Source organism: Vigna unguiculata, chromosome 2 (genome assembly GCF_037176805.1).
Source record: "Vigna unguiculata cultivar grain cowpea cultivar isolate G323 ecotype 2 chromosome 2, ASM3717680v1, whole genome shotgun sequence".
NCBI classification, from domain to species: domain Eukaryota; kingdom Viridiplantae; phylum Streptophyta; class Magnoliopsida; order Fabales; family Fabaceae; genus Vigna; species Vigna unguiculata.
Window position 1 is genome coordinate 28,676,029 of NC_140793.1, and position 16,439 is coordinate 28,692,467.

Genomic DNA, 16,439 nt, shown 5'->3' on the forward strand with positions numbered 1-16,439 from the left:
GTTTGTTTGATTTAACATTAATCTTATTAAAGAAACTACTCAAGGTAATTTAGTTTGGATACTCTAGTTGAGGTTAAGTTGCAATTACTTATAGAAAGTAAATGTAGATGGTGACGTTCCCTGTAAAAGGCCATGGTAAATGGGGTTCCACGTAGAAAGATGGTGACGTTTTAAAAAGGTAGATAATGATATTTTAATTCACTTTTTTTGACTTACTTTTAATTTATTATTTTAATCATCATTAGATCATCACATCACTTAAAAGAATCAAAATAGATGATTTAATGGTAATTAAAGGAGTGAGTTAAAAGTGGGTAAAAAAATATGGACTAAACTATTTTTATCCTAAACAAGTTAATTTTCATTAGAAAAATAAAATTCAACACTAGATGTGTAAGTATGTAGATTGCAATTTTTTATTATAATTGGAAGACTAAAAATATATTTAATATTAAAATCAATTACCATGTTAATACTTTGTGGGGTTAATGTAATCAATTTAATGTTATATGGCAACTCATCATATGATGTGATATTAACTGTAGTTGTAGTTTTTGGAAGACCCATTAGCATATATTGAATCCTAAATTGCTAAAGTCACATATTAACTATACCTAGAAGACATAATTGGTGTAGTTGTAAGGTAAGACATTAGATTTGTGATACCAAAAAGCTAAAAGTTCAATTAAGCCATTTTTTTATAATTTAGTCCTTGTAGTACATATTTTTCGATTTGGGTCTTACACGGTATTTATCGAGGAGTGTAGTGGCATCCGATAAAGGGCGCTTCTCCCTGCACCTTCAAGACCTCTTCTGCACTCCCAAAATTTACTATTATACCCTTAATATTAGCTTAACTTTTTTGGGAAACGGAATACGAATTCCGTTTCATAAAATAATGAAACGGATTCTGTAATCCGTTTTAAAAAAATTCGAACTTTTTTTTGAAACGGATTACAAAATCCGTTTCACAATTTTATGAAACAGAATTCGTATTCCGTTTCCCAAATATTTTAATTTTTTTCTTGAAACAGCTTACGTAATCCGTTTCATAAAGGTGTGAAACGGAATTTGAAATCCGTTTTACCAAGTTTCACGTCGTCGCTCTCAACCTCACCGGACTCAACCTCTCCGGGACTCTCTGTCGACATAGCTCACCTTCCATTCCTCTCCAATCTCTCGCTCGCCAACAATAAATTCTCCGGCCCCATCCCTCCGGCGCTCTCGTCCGTCTCTGCCCTCCGCCTCCTCAACCTCTCCAACAATGGCAATTTATGAAGATGACAGAGGGCACAATTCTTCGCCTCCACCATTACCACCAAACTCTCCACATCCTCCCTGAACCTCAACCACCACAACCCATCCAAGCTCGCCCGCTACTTATGAAAAGGAATTCGTTTGTCTATATTTTCAAGATGTGGCAAGTAAGCACGGTTCTAGCTTCAATGTTTTGTTTTCCTATGTTAATAAACTGCAACTGCACTGGCAAATTCATGTAGATTGATTCAAGCTTGGTTTCTTGACTTCAACACCAATCCAATACCAGTATGCTTCAGGGAATATCCCTCTTGACTTCAACACCTTCACTCCTAATGGTTCTGTTGAATTTGGTGTAACCTTCAATGCAGAAATATTCACATATGGTCATCTAAAAGAAAATTAAAACGGATATTAAGATCCGTTTTATAAATTTCTAAATTTTTGAAACGGATTTCAACTTCCGTTTCATATATTTATTTTAAAATATTTGTTAAAAAAATATTAATATATTATTTTATTTTTAAAATATACATTAAATATGTAAATATGATTAAAATAAAAAATAATAAACTAAAAAAATAATTAAAATTCAAAAAGCATTATATTTAAAATAAAATTAAAATTTTCGTTCTTTTATTTAATTTAAAGTTTAATTATCATTTAGTTTTATTTATTTTTATAATTATATTTATTTTTCAAAAATTATATATATATATATATATTACTTTATTTTTAGATATATATTAAAATATATGAAAACATAATAAATAAACAAAACAAAAATTTAAAAATATATTTAAAATTTAAAAATCATATACTTTAAATAAATTAGAAAAAGTTATAATACAATGAATAAATTTTCAATTTAAAGTTTAAGTATTTTTTAATTTAATTTAATTTATATAAAACAGATTGTGAAATCCGTTTCTTACAAAACGAAAAAAAAAAAACAAAATGAATTGTGAAATCCGTTTCTTAAAATCTTGAAACGGATTCTGTCATCCATTTTGACACACATGGAATTGATATTCTTTGGGAGTGCAGAGGCCTACAACAAAAGCGGATTTACTGACTGGGTGCAGTAGTGCAATGCAGTTGATTTTTTTTACTATTTTTTCTCTTTCTTCATTTAAGGATAAAAGTGGAAATAAAGAAAGTTTTGGAGGTACAGGAAAAATGCTTTGGGATGCAGGGAGAAGCCCCCGATAAAAGGTCACAAAACTTGGTTAACAAATCTTGTAAAGATAGGAACATGAAATTAGACTCTACAAACCTGTAATGGTTTATTGGTGGTTAATGCAACAAATAGTTTTTCTACTGTGAAAAAATACGTGTACATTGTGAACACAAGAACAATCATAGCTTGTATGATTTATTTCACAGAATTCTTCATTTTTAGATTATACAAATATTGAACTTCATTTGTATGATAACACTTAATAATCGCTCAAATATGAAACTTTGATTACTTTTACACTCAACTTTGAATATAATAGTCTTATCCATCAAAATTTCAAACTTCTTTGAAAAAATGGCCGAAAGTAATGTTCTAAATCTAGAACCATTATTGAAGTCATTCAATATTTAATAATTAAATATATATACAAAAGTTAAAAAAAAAGAATAAAAATTGTTTTTAATCCCGTGATTCAAATATGTACCTAGGATTTCTCGAGGAGTGTAGTGGCATCCATGTAAAAAAACACAAAGTTAGTTAACAAATCTTCTGAAAAAAGTACATGAAATTAGATTATACAGTTCTATAGTGTTTATTAGTCCTACATGTGAAATATTAAATTTTCTAACAACATAGGTTGCAGTGGAATGAAGAGGGAAATGTTACGAAAATTACTATTTTCAATTAATTTAAAAAAATTAAGCAAGCTATCAAAAACTAATAAAAATTACTTTTTTTGTTAAGGAGAAAATGAAAAGAAAATTATTCGTTTAGTTAAAACCTTTTAGTTAAAGTTATTCTTTAATCACTAAAAGTTTTAATATGACTTTTCTAATTTTTACTCATTCTCTCGGTCAATATTTTAATGTTGTTTAACCTTTATGTTTGTTACTTTTTCTCTCTCTTATTTTTTATTCATAATTTATTCCATTTCTAGCCAATGCTAAGGTTGTAAGTAGAGACTAGTGTCAACTAAAAATATTCATACTTTAGGAGTCAAGTCAATGTAAAGTAGCAAAAGCAATACAACAAGAAACATGTTCCTCCGAGGCGTGCATTAGAATAGAATTTCCAAGGAGACTCTCACTAAGGTAGTTTCAATTATTAAGAGTCCATAAGAACAATTTTTTCAACTCGTGTCTTTATTTTCTAATATTAAAGATGATGGGTTTAATTTAATAATTATAATAAAATGTCTAAAAAAATTTAGGACGATTGTCATTGGAGTAACTATGTCTTCATACTTTTATTTCAAACTACAAAAATAATCAAAATAAAAATAACAATTAACTCAATCATTTTTATAACATATAAATATAAAATCATGTAATAAAATGTGTTCGATAAAAAACTGTTACACAATTTGATCTTCCTTTATTAGTATTCCACCAATTTTGAACAGATTCTACTTTATCAAAAGTGAAAGAACAGGACGCCATACCTTTAACAACCCTTTTATACTCAAATCCACTAACAGCCTTCAATCTTATTATATTTTAGTAACATTTATCTTTTATTATTATTATTTTAATAACTGTTTACAATTGGGTAGTTGTAAACAACTTCAAAGAATAAATAATAAAAACTATTATAATTAAATGATGTAAACAAATTAATAAAAGTATAATACTTAAAAGTTGTTTGGATTGTTTGAAGAAAAAAGAAAGATTGTTATTGTATAAAGTCTGGTGTGAACGATAATATAAATTTATGAATAATTGTATAGATGCGGATCTTGATTACTAATTTTGGAAATTAAAATAGTATTTTAAAATTTATAAGTTTTATCATTATTATTAATAAAAAAAATAAAAATTTAATTTAATTATAATTATAAAAAAATCACATATATCTAACAGATTTTTTTTTTTACATTTTTAAATTATTGAACTCATTAAGCCAAAAGATACATTATTAAAAAACATATATTTCCTTTCATTTTATTTTAAAATTTTTTCATAAAAAATACTCACATAAAATAATTTACAAAAAATTACTACCAATTTTTTAATAAAATATTTAGGATTTCACAGAAAAACTTCTAAAAAATACTAGCAAAATTTATAATTTTGTAAAAAATAATTATCCATAAAAAAATTAGTTGTCAATTAAAACTCTTAGAAAAAATGACAAAAAAAATATGTTCTTGCAAAATTTTATAAAATGATTGTAGGAAAAAGTTCTTGAAATATGAAAAATTCTAATAGTGATAAATTTTCGATTATATTTTTTTCAATGTAATTAATTATATTATGTACAAAAAAATTATCTTCTATTTTATTTTACAATCTTATTTAACAAAAAAAAAATCTTCTTTTTAAGTAAAATTTATTTATTCTTGTTAAAGATTGCTATAATTCAAAAATAATTGATAAAATTTTAAATTTGAATAATAAAAAGTATTAATGATCAAATACAGAAGTTAACTCTCATTGATTGGTCCCACAAGTAAATGGCCTCTTAGGTGATTGGGCCTCACAGGTAATTCCCTCTCTTGACTCAGGCCCACCCACGTAAGTATCTATAAAAAGTAACATAAATAACATGTCATCCAAGATAAAATAATAATGTTTTCATTAATCACTGCATTACTTGCTTGGTGACACACTTGACTAACTTGAAGGTTAGAGTGTTTTCATAGGTATAACCCCACCCACCCGGTATTAAGAGGATAAATACTTAGAAAGATAAGTACTTAGAAGTTGAAGAAGTTGAAGGTTAATTGTGTTTTGGAGTCTTCTTAAAATATATTTGATCACATAAAAATAAAAATGTAAAAGATAAAAAAAATTCAAATATTAAAAAATTGAAATTTGTATACATTTAGTGGAAAGATTAATATGGAATACAATTATGTTATAAAACATATCATTACAAAATTGAAATTTGTATACATTTAGTGGAAAGATTTATATGGAATACAATTATGTTATAAAACATATAATCACAACAACAAAAAACTATTCTTCCGCGTCATGAGATAGAAATTTTGCATTATTTCTTTTCACAATAAATAATTATGTTTTCAAATCTATATTCTCTACTTTTTTCTTAGTGTTTTTATTTTCTTATTTTCTACTTTCTGATTAAAAAAATAATTTAATAATTATTCAATAAACCATCTAATATTTTAATAATAAATCTTAGGATTAATAAAGATAGTATCTACTCGTGAACCATTTCTCATGGTTCTATGACCGTTAGATTGCTGTACAGCTTGATAGTAATTTATTAAAAAACAATTAATTTGTATTTGATAGTAATTTGGACAAGCAATACCACTGGAGACATGTTCCATTAGAAAAAGGATTTTCACGGAGACTTTCACCAAGGGATTATCAATTATTAAGAATCTATTAAAAAAATTTATGCAACTCGTGTGAAAACATAATTGGTTATATTTTTTTTAATAAATTGATCATAGGTTAATATCCATAATATTAATAAAAAAAATTCTATTTTAGTATACATAAATTTTTACCAATTTTTTCATTTGACCATTTTAAAATTGATCTTTTTAATTTGACCGTATGAAATTAAATAAATTATTTTCAAGTTGACGTACATATATTATGTATGTTTTTATTTGTTTATGATGATACAAAATGATAAAATTATTACTATTATAATTATAAAAATAAAAAATAATTTTTTTTATAATTTTTTTTTGAAATTTTATTTATTTATTTTGTAAGTAATCTTTTTATTACAAATAATTATTTTAATTTTAAAAAGTCCTTAAATTAAAAATAATAGTCAAATTACAAAGAAATAAAATTTTAAAAACAATCATTAAAATGATAAAATTGATATTATATTTAATTTGGTTATTTAAAGAGTAAAATTAATATATATATATATATATATATATATATATATATATATATATATATATATATATATATATATATATATATATATATATATATATATATATATATATATATATTGAAAGCAAGAATCCTTTACTAATAAATAAGTTAAGTTAATTTAAATTTTCATATGTTATGATGTAACTTATTTTAATTTGTTATTTTAAAACATAAGTATTATTGTTAAGATTTTATAATAATTTTTATTTTTATTTTATTTTTTAAAAGTTAGTTTTTATTTCAAATTATTCTAAAAATTAGAAAAAAAAACTTACGGATATCAAATATTCGACAAAAAATTATAAATAGATATTTGGAAAAATTGCTAATAATTTTCTAAATATACTAATTCACAAAAAGTAAATTATTCTTCGACATCATGACAGAATTTCTGCATTTATTTCTTTTTACTTTTTTTTTCAAATAATGACGTTTTTCACTATTTTTTATATTTATTTCGTTAGTTTCTACTTTCTGATTTAATAATTATTTAATAAGAAAAATTAAATATATTTTTAGTGATTAATCTTTAGTAAAAATTGAAACTAATTATTCTTCAAAATTTTAAATCAATTTAATTTTTCATTTTTTTTAAAACAGTATGAATTTCTTTTAATTAAAATTATTAAATTTATTTAACGTTTAAATCACGTTTTATAATTACATCTAAATTGTTTATATCATTGATAAATCTTAGGATTAATAATGATAATCACCGCTCATGATCGTTGACCATTTGGGGAGAGTGCCATACTGGGTCGGTAGAAACTTATTAAATGCTTTTTTAATTGGTATTAGATTATTAAATAAAATAAATACCCGATGTTGGGCATGGGTGAACCGTGATAAAGAACTTTAACAACTTAGAAATTCAAGTGCCACGTCACCATGAAAGTTTTGTCGGGCAAAAAGCTTTGAGTGGATTTAAGTGGCCTTCCATGGATGAAAGGGACAAATTTCATTCACAGAAGGCAGAGTATGGCATCCAGCGGAATAGTTCGTGAAATTCTCACAAGGTACAACTACGAAGAATGGAAAATTTTGATGAAAAATTATTTGAGAGGAGAAAATTTGTGGGATGTTGTTGAGGGTGGTTCTGCTTTAGCACCCAATGATGCAGACAAAGACGCAAAGGTTCTACATATCATTCAACTATCATGTGCACCTAACATGTTTGATGAAATTAAACATTTTGAATCCGCACAAATAGCTTGGAATCATTTGGCTGCAGTTTGTGGTTCTGAGTTTACTGCTCAATCGCATATTAGACGCGGTAATACTTGTTTAGATCCTTCTTTATATGTGTATATTTACATAGAAGATTGATTCTAAATATTTAATTATGTTTTAATGTGAATGAGACGCACACAGGTGTAGTATCCGACAATGTTAATCAGCACAAAAAACTGTACGAATTTGTGGAGAAGGGTGATTGGAGTGGCACAGGATCATACCTTAGAGAAGAACCTGGGGCCATATTTTGGGTTCCGTCTTCGGGTAGAACGGTTCTCCACGTTGCAACAATGGAAGGGCATTTGAAAATTGTGGATGGATTGGTGAAGCTAGGAAAGGAGGCATTAGTAGAAAAACAGGATGAGGATGGTAATACTGCTCTTGCTCTTGCTGCTGGTTACACCGGAGACATGGATATAGCAAAGCGCATTGTAAATGCAGAAGGTGGCGTGGGAGTGCTGGCTTTACCCAACAATAAGGGTGAGATCCCACTTCTTTTGGCTGCTAGTTCAGGACATAAGAAAATGACTCGCTTCCTTTTTCTAAGAACTCCACCCCATATCCTACAACAACAGTCTTCACGCAACCGAGTTTTGCTTTTGGAAAGATGCATCCAAGCGCATATATTTGGTAAGCAAACGAAGAACAGATTCATGCATGCATACATCTCCTTCATCTCTTCTCCGTGCCCTCTATCTTTGCTTGTTAGGATGTTTATGATATATAACATTAATTTTATATATATATATATATATATATATATATATATATATATATATATATAAGACCTTTAACGCTATTTTTATACTAAAACTTTAAGATAATGATATAGATTTTTATTTTTATATAATATTTAATTTTGTTTATTCCGTTAAACTTTGACCGATACTTCAACTACTGACGGTTTAAGACATAAAAAAGTTAATTCTGAAAGTTTGCATGGTTTAAACTGGCAGATGTGGCTTTGAAAATGCTGGAATCTTACCCGGAACTGCCTACAGAATCCATATCTTCAAATGATGCTGATGTCACTGATTCTGAATCTTTACAGTCATTAATTTACAATATGACAGATGGTAAGATTCTCCCTTTATTTACCTAATGCCTTTTTCTTTTCTCTTCCATTAATTAGCCACTCAATTATTAGTATTATTTTTAAAGAAAGCATCCAGTGCATTGCTTTTTTTTTTAATCTCCTCAATAAATGATGAAACATTATTTATATAAATTCGAATGGTATATTTTAAAAAATTATAATTAAAATACTCTTTTGTTGGGAACTACGTAGGAAAATAATCTTTTATTGTGAGGAGTATATATACTTACATATAAACATCATAAATTTAATATGGTGTGACGTCTAAAAATGTAATTTAATGATAAAACTGCAAACTTTATATAATTTTTCTCTCAAAATTTCTAAATATTTTCTTGCATTCATTTTAACAAAATGCAAAAATATTCTCCTATATTTTTCTTTCAACAAAAACTACAAATATTCCAATTTCATTCAATAAAGGGTTAAATATACTTTTAGTTTGTTAACTGAAAATTGAAATTAGTTTTTGTGAGAAAGTTTACTCCAATTTAGTTTTCCAACTTTATAACTACGTGAATTTAGTTATTTTAATCAAATTTTGTTAAGTTTACTTGACATTTCAAGCGCATTTCATGATAGCATTTGACCTAATATTGAAGCACAAATGTGTCAAATGATGTAAACAACTCAAATACTATCATGAAATTCATTTGAAACATCAAATAAACTTAACAAAATTCGATTAAAAGGATTAAATCCATGCATTTGAGAACTCGATTGATTCAAAGTTTTCAAAAAGAGACTAATTCTTATTTTCATTAAAAATTAAAGGACTAAAAACATATTTAACCCTCGATAAAACTCCAATTTTTTTCTTATACTTCTAATCTAACAAACCTGCAAATTCACATATTAGGAAAAACATCTTCTTCCCTTAATTACCACAGTTGGAAATCACATAATAGGAAACACTACAAAAAAAATTGAAATTACCGACGGATATACTTTTGTCGGTAAATTTAAATTACCGACGGATTTACCGACGGATTCTCAAATTTTAATTACCGATAGAAAAATTGGTAAAAAAAATTTCATTTACCGACAGAAAAATTTGCTGGTAAAATCCGTCGATAATTCAATTTTTTTTACCGACAAAATTATCAACAGATTTTTTCGTCGGTAAAAGAAGCGGGAAATTTCCCGCCCAAATTTGAATTACCGACAGATTTACCGACGAAAATATCCATCGATAAAAGAAGCGGGAAATTTCTCGCCCAAATTTGGATTACCGACGGATTTTTCCGTCGGTAAATCCTTCGATACTTACATAACTCAAAATCTGTCGGTAAAATCTCCGTCGATAATTTAATTTTTTTTTATCGACGAAATTACCGACAGATTTATCCGTCGGTAAAAGAAGCAGGAATTTTCCCGCCCAAATCTGACCTTATAAGAAGACGAGGAGAAGAAGAAAAAGAAGAAAAAGAAGGAGAAGAAGAAGAAGAAGAAGAGAAGAAGAAGAAGAAGAAAAAGAAGGAGAAAGAGAAGAAGAAGGAGAAGAAAAGAAGGAGAAGAAGAAAAAGAAGAGAGGAAGAAGGAGAAGAAGAAGAGGAAGAAGGAGAAGATGAAGGAGAAGAAGGAGAAGAAAAAGAAGAAAGAGGAAGAAGAAGACAACGGCGGCGGCGGCGGCGACGGTGGCGGCGACGATGGTGGCATTGGCGATGGCGATGGCGACGACGACATTGATGGCGACGGGGACGGCGACCACGAAAAAAAAAATGAAAAAAAAAATTGAAAGAGGGAGGAGGAAGAAGATGAATAGTGTAACAAATTTACCGACAGATTTTTGGTAATTACCGATGGATATTTCGGTCGGTAATTAAGGACGGATTTTTCCGTCGGTAATTATCGACAGATTTACCGACGGAACATGATTTTCGTCAGTAAAATTTTACAGACAAGCATTTTACTGACGAATTTTTGACCGTCGATGATCCGTCGGTAATGTTGATTTAGCGACGGATTTTGACCATTACCGACGGATTTTGACCGTCGGTAATAATGATTTTTCTTGTAGTGAAAACAATCTTTTTTAACAGAAGCACAATTATAAATTAAAGAACACTATAAATTTAATATGATTTGACACTTCAAAACCTACACTCAACATGTAATTTTTCTAGTAACTACAAACTTGATACAATTTTTCTAACAAAAATTGCAAGTCTCTTTGTACAATTTTTTTTTTTCAAAAAAAAGTTGCCAATTTTCTCATGTAATTTTTCTAGACAAAATTGAAAACCTCTTACAATTTTTTTTTTCTAGAGAAAAGTTTCAAACCCTCCTTTGACATAAAAGCTATTTAAGTCTTTTATACACTCAAAAGATTTATTAAGTTGTGATAATAATTTTCAAATCAACTCTTCATCTTTATATTAGTTTTCTAGTGCTCCTTGATTGTTGTTGTTTTAAAGATCAAATTATGTAGAAGTAGATTGTTTAATGGAAAGCTTGTCTACTCTTGGAATAGATTGTGCACTCCTTGACTAGACAACTCAAGGGATTGTCTATTCTATTTAAAATGTGAATAAAGATATGGTTAATTAATCCAAGTCGTCGAATTCAATAGGAGTCTCGAACCAACAATTAAAGAGTTGGTGTAAAGTATAGGTTTTCCAAATCATATGAAGACATATTAATTATCCAAATCATTCATAATTAAATTCTTCATTAGTTATCATAATATTATCATTCATTTAATTTTCAAACAAATATGAATTTACTAAACATGCATCCATCAATTATTAATGTTCGCACTTTGTTTATACATGTAAAGTTTAATTCTTTTACCTCTTAAATTAAACAAACAAAATATTATTAGAATTAAGTAAACTAAAAATAATTGTTGATTAGAAAATTAAATTAAATTATCAATAAGCATTCTAACACACTCATAAGAGAGAAAAATAATAATTAAAAAGAATAAATTGATTAGACTTTGTTTTATGAAAATTGAAGAACAATACATTAATTATATATAAGCTTAGAATTAACAATGAATTCACAACCCATAGAAGTTTAACCTCCATGCGAAAGACAATCAAAAGCATTATACATAAGAAAATAGAATGTGGTGTGGTGAGTGAGCGATGGTTGTTGAGCGGTAATGGACATCATTTATACCAGTCTTCGGTGAACTGAATCTATTTCTCAAAGAAAATAGAATGTGGTGTGGTGAGTGAGCGATGAACGAAAATTAATGTTGAAGAATAGTTTATAACGACACTTTCAATTATTAAGTACAAAAGATATGCGACTGACTTCAAACTTCTTATTATTCTTCCAGGTACTCTAGTCAATTTGATTTTAACACTTTTGGACGTGTTTCGGAAGCTTATTATGGGTAAGTATTGCTTTGTCTATTAGATTTATCTTTTTGCCTTATGACATTTTTACAGACTGCCCGCAGATATCTAAACATGCATCTATAAGTGATTTTAACGAATCTTGGCATAAAAAAAATTAATATGAAAAGTTAATTTAAAATCACTTATTTAAATAATCAAGGTACGTATGTCCCAGTTTTAAAACGAGTAATGCAGATTGAAAAACACCTGTTTATTTGGAATTCATATGATTATAATTTATATAAAAAAATGGTTTTTTTTTTCCTTCTAAATGTAAATTGTTCTTGATATTTATAAAATAAAGAAAATTGGATTTTAATATTGCTAAAATATTATTTTAGTTTTAATTTCTCCAAAATTTGAAATAGTATTTTTTTTTCTTAAAATTTATTTCGAAAGTAGATACACTAATTCAATCAAATTAGGACAGGAAATTCTATATGTGGATGAGTCCAACATTCTTGAGGGCAAGTTCTGAAATTGTTAGTTTAAATGATAAAATTTCAAAATATCTTTTGCTAGTAAAACCAAACCATGTGTAATTTTTGTTTTTCCTCACTGATCTAAATTCATACCGTTGTCTCAGAATTGGAAATTAGGGGACCCCCAGCTGGACTGAGCATTCAGATGGTTCTACAAATACTTGAAGAGACTATATTTGGACAAAATAATGAAGTTTCACAAATATTGAAATACTATAAAGATAGTGTTGCGAAGTTTAATAGTTCACAGCTTGGGGAAGCTTCGGTGAACAAGGCCATGTTGGATGCAGCGAAGCATGGAAATGTTGAGTTCATAAATGCTATGAAGGAGGCTAACCATGACCTTTTATGGGCAATGGACAACCATGGAAGAGGCATATTTTCGTATGCGGTTCTTTATCGCAAACACAATGTGTTCAAACTCATGCAAACTCTGTGTGGAAATAAGTATGCAATTAACTGCACAACAGATATGTTTGGCAATAACCTGTTGCACCTGGCGGCACATTTAGGACCTTTCTCTGATCTCAAACTTAGACCTGGTGCTGCTCTACAAATGCAAAGAGAAATTCAATGGTTTAAGGTGCCTTCATCTTAACTAATTTTGTCTCTCTAATAGGATTGATGTATTAAATATAATAGTATATTTCATGCATGCATTGACATGGATGGATGAAATGAGTGCAGGCAGTGGAGGAAGTTGTGCATCTGAAGTGTTGGGTATTGGGCTCCCTTCCTATGTGGAGAAAAGGCCCAAAATTTGAGAAGCCCATGTCTCACTTAAACCTAGTGGAGAGGAGGCTATAAAATAAAGAGAGAGGCAGAACAATAGGTCAGAACACACTGAAAGCCCTAACACATAGAGGGAGAGGTAGAGGGAAAATTCTGTTCACGTTTTTCATAGAGTTGTCGCAGTAAATTCGGCGCTGCGGATTCGTTCACCGTTGGATCAGGCTGAAATTTTTACAGGTTCGGAACTCATTGCTTTTCATTCTGACCGGTCGGATCTTTGATACGAGGTCTGAGTTGGGAGATATTAATTTCGCACTGCAGCAGTGATTTGTAGAGGTTTTCCTCTCTTGTTCTTTTCTATTTGAAAGCTTTGTTGCTTTGTTATTTGGTTGGGTGTTGGCACTAATTTGTGCTATTGATTAAGACTCTTTTGTACTCTTGTTGATCATAGTGAAGCTATTTCTTTGGTCTGGACGACTCGTGGTTTTTACCCTTGATTTGAGGGGTTTTCCACGTTAAAAATCTTGGTGCCTTTATTTGTGTTTTTGTTGATTTATTATTGCTGCTATTTGATTATTGCTCCTCGTAGATTCTTGCAAGTTAGGAGAAATTATATCCGCTGCATTCTCCGGTATATTGTTTATTGTTGTTTATCCCATCATGAAGTGTAGGGAAGAAAAAAATGACGAGGGTAAGAAGCCTCGTGAAATATTTATTGAAACACACAAGGAGCTGATGAAAGATGGAGAGAAATGGGCGAAAGAAACAGCAGGGACCTTTGCAATTGTGGGTGTTCTCGTCATAACTGTCATGTTTGCTGCAGTCTTCACTGTTCCAGGAGGATACAATCAAGATACTGGAGTGCCAATTTTTGTAAATAAACTTGCATTTACTGTGTTTAGTATAAGTGATGTAATATCTCTATTTGCTTCTATAATTGCAGTATTGATATACATTGACATTCAGACATCACGTTACGCTGAAATAGACTTCCTACAAAGATTACCCTCCAAGATAATGTCAGGCCTTGGGTTCCTTTCCATGTCCCTGGTGTCCATGATGGTTGCATTCTGTGCTGCACTTTCTATAGTTCTACAAAAATCTAGGGTTTATGGTTACCTCTTTGTAGCAGTCATCGTATTGGCAGGCATTCCATTTGCTTTACTTCTACCATCTCAGCTTAGACTTCTAGTTGAGAATTTTGCATTTATAACATCAAATCCCATCACTGGAAGCCAAATCTCAACAAAGAAGGGTTTCATCAGAAGAATTTTGTATGGTTAATTAACATTTGAAGTTATTTGTTTCTCTTTTTCTTTTCTTTTTCTGTTCAATTTCCAACGTGTAATTTGTTAGTTGTTTCAGTTGAAAACAATTGTTTCTTAAATTTCAATTACATGTAATCTAAATATTTTAGTTTTAGAATAAAATGTTATTACATTTATACTTTTTACATGATATTTAATTTAAGGTACGATTACTAATTTAGTTCTCTAAATTTTTGGTTTAGTTCAATTTAGTCTCCTTATTATTGGTTAGTTCAATTTAGTACCTCAATTATTTAAGAGGGTTCGATTTTGTTCTTTCCGTTAAGTTGGAGTTAACATTGTCTTTGTACAAGATACGTGTCAAGAAGTGAAATTTTTAATTTTTTTTTAATTTTTAATTTTTCCTAAAAATTTATAAACTATCACGTGTCAGGTTACCATCGTAACAGGTGGTAATTTACGGTCATGACACGTGACAATGATAATATAGTTGTTTTTAATTTAGTTCTCTATTTAAATTTTTTGTTCAATTTAGTATCCTATCTTTTAAAATAATCCAATTTTGTTCTTTCCAATTTGAGACCAAATTAATAAATAGGTTTAATTATAACTTATATATACATGTTAAAATCATTTTTTTTAATTTATATATTAAATCACTACACCTAAATATTAAAATTAATTATTTTATTTTTTAAAAGTGTAAAACATTTCAAGTATAAAGAATTACAAAAGTAAAAATGTAAAAAAATAAAATAATTTGAGTATTTAGATGAAATGATTTGATATATATATATATATATTAAAAAAAATTATTATAATACGTATATATAAGTTATAAACAAATCAAAATAACAACTGTGCATCTATAGAGGAATAGAGGTAGATCAGGGGAGTACGTTGGAGGTTTTTCAGCCTTCATTGGCATTGCTCTGGCCATTAAGGCAGAATTGATGGTAGCCATTCTTGCAATAGAAGTAGCACTACAGAGGGAATGGCAAAACCTTTGGCTGGAATAGATGGTGGTACCTTGAGAGCTTAGGAATAGATGGAAATGTTGCTTAATCAATATTAGAAGAATTACCTTTATGATTTATCACATTTATAGAGAAGGTAATAGATGCGTTGATACTCTTGCTAACATTGGAATTAATTCTCAGGCTGTGTTTACATGGTTTTCCTCATTGCCTTCAGCTTGTAGGAAGGACTTTTTTAGAAATAGATTTGGATTGCCGGATTATAGATTTTCTTAATGGGTTGGGTTGTTTGACTTTTTGGTGTTACATGGACATTGGCCTAGTCCTCCCATCATATTTTTTTCTCTTTATATATATATATATATATATATATATATATATATATATATTAAAAACAAAAGTTATATTAAGTTTATTTACTAATTTGTTGTTAAATTAGAGGGAAAAAATTGAATCATTTTAAAAAATAGGGTACCAAATTGAACCAAAAATTTAGATAGAGAACTATATTAAAAACAACTATTATCACTGCTATGTGTATCAACACCCAATTTCGTCTGGATTAATGCATTTGTTTTTTAAAAAAAGGTTTAATCATGCATTTGGTTCCCATTTTGGAGTCAAAATCTCAATTTGCTACCCGATTTTTTAAAAATCTCAAATTGGGCCCATTTTTTGTTAAAACGTCTCAAATTTGCCATTTCTGTTAAGTCTGGGTTGACGCCGTTAGAGGAGTGCCACGTGTCAGTTTCTCGATTTTTTGATTTTTTTTTACTTTTGATTTTCTATTTCTGATTTTCTATTTTTTTATTTTTTTTTAAAATAATAATTTTGTCACATGTCAAACTGTTGGCGTGTCAGTGACAGATTGATGTGGCTTTGATAAATGTTCATCGAGAGAGGTTAAGAGACATTATAATTTAATTAATAAATGTTTTGTCTTGAAAATTGTATGCGATCATGTTACATGCTTGATAAAGAAAAGGCAAATT

The 16,439-nt window shown here is 28.6% G+C and overlaps 1 protein-coding gene across 1 annotated transcript; it reads left to right on the forward strand.

Annotated features, from left to right (window-relative positions):
• Positions 1–7,182: 7,182 nt before the first annotated feature.
• Positions 7,183–14,486, forward strand: LOC114174595 (uncharacterized). Its single transcript, XM_085670125.1, has 7 exons — positions 7,183–7,582; positions 7,681–8,172; positions 8,499–8,618; positions 11,928–11,984; positions 12,575–13,053; positions 13,158–13,190; positions 13,869–14,486. The coding sequence occupies exons 1-7, from the start codon at positions 7,252–7,254 to the stop codon at positions 14,484–14,486; spliced, it is 2,130 nt and encodes a 709-aa protein (XP_085526251.1). The 5' UTR covers positions 7,183–7,251.
• The last annotated feature ends 1,953 nt before the right edge of the window (positions 14,487–16,439 follow it).

Coding starts and splice junctions, on each gene's coding strand:
- LOC114174595 (XM_085670125.1), top strand. CDS start 7,252: ATGAAAGGGACAAATTTCATTCACAGAAGGCAGAGTATGGCATCCAGC. Junction 7,583..7,680: donor TCAATCGCATATTAGACGCG/GTAATACTTGTT, acceptor AGACGCACACAG/GTGTAGTATCCGACAATGTT. Junction 8,173..8,498: donor CATCCAAGCGCATATATTTG/GTAAGCAAACGA, acceptor TTAAACTGGCAG/ATGTGGCTTTGAAAATGCTG.